The 7,910-nt window shown below is 58.8% G+C and overlaps 5 protein-coding genes across 5 annotated transcripts; 2 read left to right on the top strand and 3 right to left on the bottom strand.

Moving 5' to 3' along the window:
* Nucleotides 1–1,543: 1,543 nt before the first annotated feature.
* On the bottom strand, nt 1,544–3,415 carry SPRG_01001 (hypothetical protein; the record flags this gene model as incomplete). The annotated part of the gene is made up of 1 exon (XM_012339205.1): nt 1,544–3,415. The coding sequence occupies one exon, from the start codon at nt 3,413–3,415 to the stop codon at nt 1,544–1,546; it is 1,872 nt and encodes a 623-aa protein (XP_012194595.1).
* Nucleotides 3,416–4,054: 639 nt separating this feature from the next.
* On the bottom strand, nt 4,055–4,453 carry SPRG_01002 (hypothetical protein; the record flags this gene model as incomplete). Its single annotated transcript, XM_012339206.1, has 1 exon — nt 4,055–4,453. One exon carries the CDS (start codon nt 4,451–4,453, stop codon nt 4,055–4,057), a length of 399 nt encoding a protein of 132 aa, XP_012194596.1.
* A 356-nt stretch (nt 4,454–4,809) lies between these two features.
* On the top strand, nt 4,810–5,803 carry SPRG_01003 (hypothetical protein; the record flags this gene model as incomplete). Its single annotated transcript, XM_012339207.1, has 1 exon — nt 4,810–5,803. One exon carries the CDS (start codon nt 4,810–4,812, stop codon nt 5,686–5,688), a length of 879 nt encoding a protein of 292 aa, XP_012194597.1. The 3' UTR covers nt 5,689–5,803.
* Nucleotides 5,760–6,667, bottom strand: SPRG_01004 (hypothetical protein; the record flags this gene model as incomplete). The annotated part of the gene is made up of 5 exons (XM_012339208.1): nt 5,760–5,937; nt 6,009–6,103; nt 6,150–6,342; nt 6,388–6,545; nt 6,584–6,667. 5 exons carry the CDS (start codon nt 6,665–6,667, stop codon nt 5,760–5,762), a joined length of 708 nt encoding a protein of 235 aa, XP_012194598.1.
* Nucleotides 6,668–7,592: 925 nt separating this feature from the next.
* Nucleotides 7,593–7,887, top strand: SPRG_01005 (hypothetical protein; the record flags this gene model as incomplete). Its single annotated transcript, XM_012339209.1, has 2 exons — nt 7,593–7,684; nt 7,734–7,887. Coding segments are annotated over 2 exons (246 nt in total), but the record flags the coding sequence as incomplete, so codon positions are not given.
* Nucleotides 7,888–7,910: the final 23 nt, after the last annotated feature.

Raw genomic sequence — 7,910 nt, forward strand, 5'->3', positions numbered from 1 at the left:
CGCACCGCGCCGAGCGGACCATCCGTGAATGTAGCGATGTGTCCTGGGTTCAAGTAGACCTCTTTGCGCGCTGCCACGCCAAGGTAGCTGGTCGTTCCGCGGCTCACTTGGATTGCATACGTGGCGACGTCCACACCACTTCGTTTTCGCAAATCCAATTCGGATCAAATTTGCGCTGCGAACAAAAGGCAATCGAGTCGATCACCGCCGAGGATGCGGGTGCCGACGCAAGGTAGAAGCTTACGCGGCGCACCATGCACGTGATGGCCATGTCGTGGTCGTCAATGGAAAACTGCGCCGTTGCCTTGTTCCAGCCACTGAGGTTGTTGATGTGTTGAATCGTGGCAGTCTGGGTGGCATTCTGGAAGCGCGGCTGGTCAAAGTTGGGGATCAGAGCAAACGCTTTGGCCACCAGGTACCAGATCTCGTTGGACCGAGGTCGAAACGACTTCGCACAGGCCTCGTCCCGTACACCACACTTTTTGTAGAGGAGGTCGCTGAGAGAGAGGGTCGCGTTGGGTGTCATGTTGGTCGACAGCGGAAAGGGTATTGAAGCGCGAAGGAGTGTTCTGACTGGGATGTTGAATTGGTTGCTTGTAAAGCTCTCGCACTGGTGGCCGAGGAAAATGGGCGTGTTTGCGATCGCATTCAAGTAGTACGTGCTAACGGCGACGGTGGACGCAAAGGCCAAGTAGAGCAGCGAGAGCGCCATGCCATGGCCCACGGCACGCGCGGGGCGGGGCGCGAACTCGAACGGGACGACCTGCGTCGGCATGGTCTTCTCAACAAGGACATTTAGTGGTAGTTGGAGCTATTTTTGCCGCGAGGCAGTGTAATCTTGTAGTCAACTAGCGCCCAACGAGAAGCCACCCATCTGTCTGTTGCCTCGAAAAGGGGTCCTTCATTTGTTCCATTTAACCATAGCTGTCCTTGCGCATATCTTGCCAACTTGGATAGATCGTGCTTCATTGTCTCATCAGAGTCACGAAACGTGCGCCATCGACAGCATTGCCTCGGTACCAGTGCCTTGGGGTTCCTGGCGAAATGGAAATATCAACTCAAGCACTAGTATGCTCGACTGCCCGATTGAGCCCATGCTCGACGAGTCGAGGTGCGAAGACGACGCTGCCACTGAGTTGTGACGCGTGAATTCCGACGTGTCGTTCGTTACAAGACCTAGTCCCCGAGAGGCCATCGACATTGCCCACCTCAAAGCCCGAGGGGGTACTTGCAGGTTGTGATGCGAGGTCCCACGAGCGCCGAAGCCCCTCGTACTAGAGTATGCGGGCGACCGTTGGCGTCGTCTAATCAATTGGCGAGGTGGAGCTCCATTGACTGCTTCAGCATGACGGAGCGTGGAACTCTCAAAACAAGTTGAAAGTACAACAGATTCATTTGTTCGATGTAAATTTTTCAATCAAGTAGTCTCTACGTATGCGAACTCTTTGTAACAACAAAGATAACGCGAAACACGTTCATATATAAGTAGCGCGCGAGCGTGCTAGCGACAACGCCGCTTGGGTCTCCTGGATCATACAATGTGCTAGACAAAATACCCCGAGAGGCCGTCGCCGCCACCGATGCCCATCTCGTGGAGGTACTTGTAGCTCGAGACGTGGGTCAGCGCGCGCTTTTCAATGTGCACCACGAGCATTGACCCGACGGTCGAGCTGTAGAATCGCTTGAGAAAGGCTGTCGGGATCAAGCGGTAGATGAGCTCGTACTGGACGTTGGACGTGCGCGTGAGCACCGCGTCGGAAACCTGGAGCATGTTCTTCGCGAGGAGGATGCCAGCGTCGATGCCAACGTCGTCGGACACTGCATTGTTGCGCTGGAGGCATCCTTCGAGCGACGTCACGGTCGATCGCAAGTCGGGGACTCGGAGGTACGTCAGCACAGAGTGCGCTGACGGCACCACTTGGCTCGTCTTGCGCTGCTTGAGCGAGACGAGGTAGACGCAGCCGATGGCAACGAGAACGACGCCGCTCGAGGCGACAGCGGAGAGATAGTAGTTGCGTTTGATGGCGGTGCATTGGAGGCAGCCGGTCGACGTGGCCAGCCCACACGGTCCTGGCACCGAGCTGCTCATGCCTGGAAACACGAATGCCTCGAGCGCAAACACCAGAAACCAGTTGACCAGACTGAACACTAGAAGGAGCCACGTCTGGGTCACGAGGCGCGGGTTGAACCACATCTGAATCAACGTGCCCGTCATGATACCAACGATCGACGCCAGTTGTGCCGGACCACAGTAGATGTAGTAGCCCAAGTTGAAGCTCGGCGTCTGGTGCAAATACGTTGTGAGCGTCTGGAGGTTGGTGTTGCCCCAGAAACCCACAAAGAGGATCACAAGACCGACCACGTTCTTGGCCATGTACACGGGCACGCTGCAGATGACGCTATGTCGGAGGAAGAGCACTTGGAGCAGCACCAAGTAGAGCGTCATGAGCCAGAGCACGATGGAGTTGGTGAGCATGAGCGCATCGCTCTTCCAGAACATGGTTACGAATCCTGCCATTTGCATGAGCCACCCAAGCCCCGTCGACGGGTTCAAGGTGGCGCAGTCGCCAAAGGGTACGATGTCCCATGGCGCCATAATCTGGAGAATACCGCCTTCAAACTCGTCGATCGCCGGCACGGGCCCGAGCCGCACCGCGCCGAGTGGGCCACCCATGAACGTGGCGAGGAACCCCGGGTTCATGTAGATGTCATGACGCGGCGCCACGCCAAGGTAGCTGGCCTTTCCGCGGCTCACTTGGATCGCGTGCGAGGGCGCGTCGGTCGCGACTTGGTTTTCACAAATCCACTTCGGATCAAATTTGCGCTGCGAGCAAAACGCAATCGAGTCGATCACGGCCGACGACGCAGTGGACGACGCGAGGTAAAAGCTCGCGCGGCGCACCATGCACGTAATCGCCATGTCGTGGCCGTCAATGGAAAACTGCACTGTCGGCTTGTTCCACCCCGCGAGGTTGTTGATGTGCTGGATCGTGATCACTTGGGTCGGGTCCTGAAAGCGCGGCTGCTCAAACTTGGAGATGTTAGCAAACGTCTTGGCGACCGCACTCCAGAGATGGTTGGTCTCTGGAAGAAACGCAGACGCGCACGCAACGTCCTTCTTGCTGCAGCTCTTGTACAAGAGCGTGCTCAGCGATAGCGTCGCATTTAAGGGCAACGCCGTTGCGAGCGGGAAGGTCACCGAGCCTTGGAGCAAGACGTTGACGGGAATATTAAACTGGTTGCTCGTAAACGTCTCGACGTTGAGGCCCAAGCCCACGTGCGTGTTCGCGAGCAAGTTGAGGTAATAGGTGCTCACGGCGACGACAGTCGCAAAGGCGAGGTTGAGGAGCGCCAGCGCCAGGCCCTGGCCACACGGTGCACGCCGCGTTGGCGTCGAATCAAACGGAACCACCATTGCTGCTGACCTCGACAGCACCATTTCTTGCAATCCGGCCGCCCAGTTGCGTGCAGGTCTAGGGGAAGCCGCTATTTATACACGAGGATCGTGTATAGCTCGACGAGCGGGTCTCGTCAGACTTGATGTCGGACACCATGGCGAAGACCAACGAACCCAGCGGCACTCCACTGCTCTAGTCAATCCATTGGCCTTGCGATACCTCTTTCTTATCTCGCCCCAACCCTGCAGCCAACCACGTCATGCCGCAAACCCAAGTTGGGCCAAGGTTAGAGTCACTGCCTGCAGTCGTTTGGAAGCGTCGTGATGGACCGCCGTCGGATGTACCAATGGACTGGACCATCCACGATGAATTGTTTGGTTTGCGAGATTGTTGGTGCGGGAAGCTCGTCCTTGTCGACCTCGCGCCATCGAGTCGTTGGCTCGAGCATCATGATCATGGGCTTCCGCGACAGCACTGTGGTAGAGCATCGTCCTTGCCTGGGTCATTTACCCGAAAACGTACGAGATGGACAGGGAGCGAGCAACACGTACGCTTCGATAATGCTTGCGGCGCCATGACGGGCTCTTCTAGCGTCAATGTCTCAAGCTCGTGTAAACAGCATTGAAAGAGACGTAATTTATAGAATTAAGGAAGAGTTAATGGATCATATTGCGGCCAAAGACCTCGACGCGCTTCTGCCGGCGCTGGAGGCCGTCGAGCGCCGTCTTCTTCCACTTGCGCAGGAGGCAGCGCGCGACTTCGCGGACGTTCGCAGACTCGGTGCGCCGGTAGATACGCACGAGCGACTGTCCGATCTCGGTCTCTTCGAGGAGCTCGAGCGAGATGAAGCGCTGGTCGAGCTCCTGCAGCAGCATCGGCAGCTCCTGCTCGTCGCAGACGTCCATGATGTGGGCCAGCGACTGGATCTCCTCCACGACCTCGACCTTGGTCCCGTGCTCGATCCTCGTCTGGCGCAGGCGCGCGCTTGGCTTGGGCTTCCCGGGCACGATGCGCTCGCACGTCGTCTGTACCGGCACGAGGTACCGGTCCATCATTCCGCGGGAGATGTACCCTCTGCAAACCGATCATGAACAGTATCGGATACGAGAGGTTTGGAGGAAAACCGAATTCGGTTAAAGTTAAACCAAATCGTTAAAGACGTCGCGTCTCGCACCGGCCAGGGACTGGTTCTGAGATGCGAGGTACAAGCGACTGCATCTCGTGGACTCTCGTCGCATGGTAGGTACCAAGCAAGGCATGCCGGAACCACGCCGTGTACAAGTACATCCAACCTGTGGCGTGATGCTCACGTTAAACCGTTTACCCGTATGCGTTAAAGGTTAGCCAACGCCGGTTGAAGTCAACCCACCAGCTGGCGTCAAATCCGGATTGGCCCCACGCCGTCGACCCCATGGCCGAGACGCCGAAGCGCAAGCAGGTGAACCTGGGTCTCATGGGCGCCGGTGGCATGGCGGGCGTCATCTCCAAGAGCGTCGTTGCGCCCTTCGAGCGCGTCAAGATCGTGTGCCAGACCGGCGCGAGCAACCAAGGCATGGTCGCCACGACGCGTCTCATTTTCCAGACCGAGGGCTTCCTTGGCTTCTGGCGCGGCAACTTTGCAGCGTGCGTGCGCATCCTGCCGCACAAAGCCATCTTGTTTGGGTGGAGCGACATCTACCGAAGCATCCTCTCGACGCAGACGATCATGCCGATTGCGCCAAGCCAAGTCGGCTTCTTCGCGGGCGGCTGGGCAGGCATGACGGCGTGTATCTTGACGTACCCGCTCGACTTTATTCGCACGCGCCTCTCGGGGACGATCGAGTCGCTGCCGCGCCACTCGGGCATGCTCTCGGCCTTTGTCATCATCGTCAAGGAAGAGGGCGTGCGTGCGCTCTTCCGCGGCATGGGCCCGACCTTGCTCGGCAGCGTGCCGTACGAGGGCATCAAGTTTGGCTCCTACGACCTCCTCCGCAGCTTCCTCCCCGAAGGCATCGACCCGAAGGCGGACTTTGCCGGCAAAATGATCTGCGGCGGCGGCGCCGGCATGATTGCGACGCTGCTTACGTACCCCAACGACACGGTGCGCCGTCGTATGCAGATGCAAGGTATCGGCGGCAACCCGCGCCTGTACCGCCACACGCTCGACTGCTACATCAAGCTCGCAAAATCCGAGGGCATCAAGAGCTACTACCGCGGACTCACGCCGACGCTCGTGCGGGCGATGCCCAACATGGGCATCCAGTTTGCTTGCTACGACATCTTCCGTAGCTGGCTGCCCAAGCAGCCGTGAGCATGTCCATAGAAGACGACGACGACAAGAAAGAACCGAGTTGCATACGCGTACATAGATGATCTACGATCTTAGAGCGCCGTGTTGATAAGAACGTACTGGTACACGAGAAGCCCAAGGATCGCCACAGCCGTGGCCACAACCACGTTGGTGGGGTAGTACTTGAGCAGCAGGGGATGGCGCTGGCGATACAACGCGAGCAGCAGCGCCAAAAGCACGCCGACGGTGGTCCAGGACGCCAACGTCGCGCTCCAGTCGGATCCTTGGCATCGACAGCGGCAATCGCACAGGCCACGCGCGGCGTCGCCTTGTTGGCGCACACGGCGTGCAGGATCATGTTCCATTCTGGCTGCTCTTCGTGAGTCGCGGGGTAGTGCGGGTCCCGCCACAAATGCTCGATGTGTCCCTTCTTGACCTAGCCACCAGTGCATACAATTGACAGTCTTGTGGCGACGAGCTACCAGCATGTCGCCGAGCTTGCCCGACAAATCGCCGCGTTCGCAAGCGCGGGGGTTTGCTGCGTACGCCGCAGCGCTACAGTTGTAGACGACGCCAGCGCACTTGGTGTCCTTGTAGTGCTCCGAGTTGGGTCCGCACGCAAAGTCGGGGTCGTAGTGGTTGCCAGCGATCGCCAACGAGCAGCCGCCCAAGAACCTAGACTAGCGGATGAGGCTTGATGCATTGGCGCAGCCTACGTACGAGGAGGTCGTCGTCTGGTGCCAGTGCGTGTGGATGTGCCACTTGAAGGCCTCAATGGCGCCATCGCAGTTGGCGTCGAAGGCCTGCAGCGCTTGGACATCGAGCTCGGTCACGTCGAGGCGGGCATGGATCGTCGCGCCTTGTGCATCGCGAGCAACCTACCCGAGCCTGAGCGCCGTCGAAGCGCTGATGCTACCTCGATGTAGCCGTGGACGCCGCCAGCGGTCTCCTTCTTGAAGCGGTAGCGGACGCTTGATGTGGTCGACCCGAGAAAGCGCATCCTGCAGAAAGGCCAAATGACCAGATGCAGCAGATCTTTGCTCTCGCACAGCCAATCCAGTGCCAGCATTCACGATCTATTTCATTTGATTCGTGGAATCCAGCCGTTATCTGGTCGCGTCGGTAAATCAGGCTGCGATTGGCGAGGTAGGACAGACTGCCTGATCTGAAGGCCGTATCCGTACGCTCCGACAACAGTGGTGATGGGGCCGTCATCAAGCATTTACGTCAACAGAAGCAAGGGCTGTCTCAGCCATCGTTGGGCCTAGAGTAGCGTCGGCTTCTTCTGGTAGACCCAGCAGCTACCGCCATGTCCACTGCCCAAGCGGCGCGGTGCTGCAGCCTCAAGTGTCGGCAGTTGAAGCTCGGACCGTCCTGACGAACGTCGGACCCAGCCTTGGGACGAGGTCGGACTCGGCGAGGTCGGACACGGCGCGGTGCCGTCCACGTCACAGCCCAGGCTTTGGGTTCAGCACGCCCATCCTTTGGAGCGCGCGCCACGCTGCTCCTGCTGTTCTGCAGATGGCGCGACAGAAAATTTGGCCGTCGATTTGAGTGGCCGCGTGCACGCCGAGCGTACCAGGTACTACCTCGCCAACCCAGCGTGGACATGTTGGCGCGCAGGTACACTTGCTTACGGCTTCGGGACCGTTCGCGCCTGGTCCTAATTAGGATTTGGACCATATGAGCGGGCATATGCACGCCAAACGTCCGAATTTCACGCGGTGTGCTGACCTTATCTGGCCTTATGCTGAAACACGCGACTGAACGCTCGGCGCTGAACACCCGCCTGTCCGACTTTGCCGTGTCCGGATAACGAATGTATGGGATAAAGGCGGCCGGTGTCCGGATACGGGGCGCGACGGAAGATCGGTGGAGGCCTTCATTGGCGCGTCCGCAGTTGCATTCCCGTCCCTGTCGCGAAGATGGTCGCCCCTTCCTCGTCGCTGCACTCGGCCGCATCCCGCTTCGTGCACAACGATTGCGCGCTTCCGCTCTTCTGCGAATCGTACACGCGGTATGGACTCTGACGGCGGTTCTTGTTTCATGGGATGCGACTGGTGTAGCAACAATAAGAACACGGGGCATAAGAACCTCCGCTGCTTCCCGCACTGCTGCGGGTCGCACCGCCCCAACTCGTTCTGCGGCATGTCGGTCGTCGTCGAGCACGCGGCGCGCCCCGACACGGCCGACCGCGTCGTGAGCTACAGCCGCTTTGAGGTCGCGCCCGAGGCGCAGATCGT

Source organism: Saprolegnia parasitica (assembly GCF_000151545.1).
Source record: "Saprolegnia parasitica CBS 223.65 unplaced genomic scaffold supercont2.2, whole genome shotgun sequence".
NCBI lineage: Eukaryota > Oomycota > Saprolegniomycetes > Saprolegniales > Saprolegniaceae > Saprolegnia > Saprolegnia parasitica.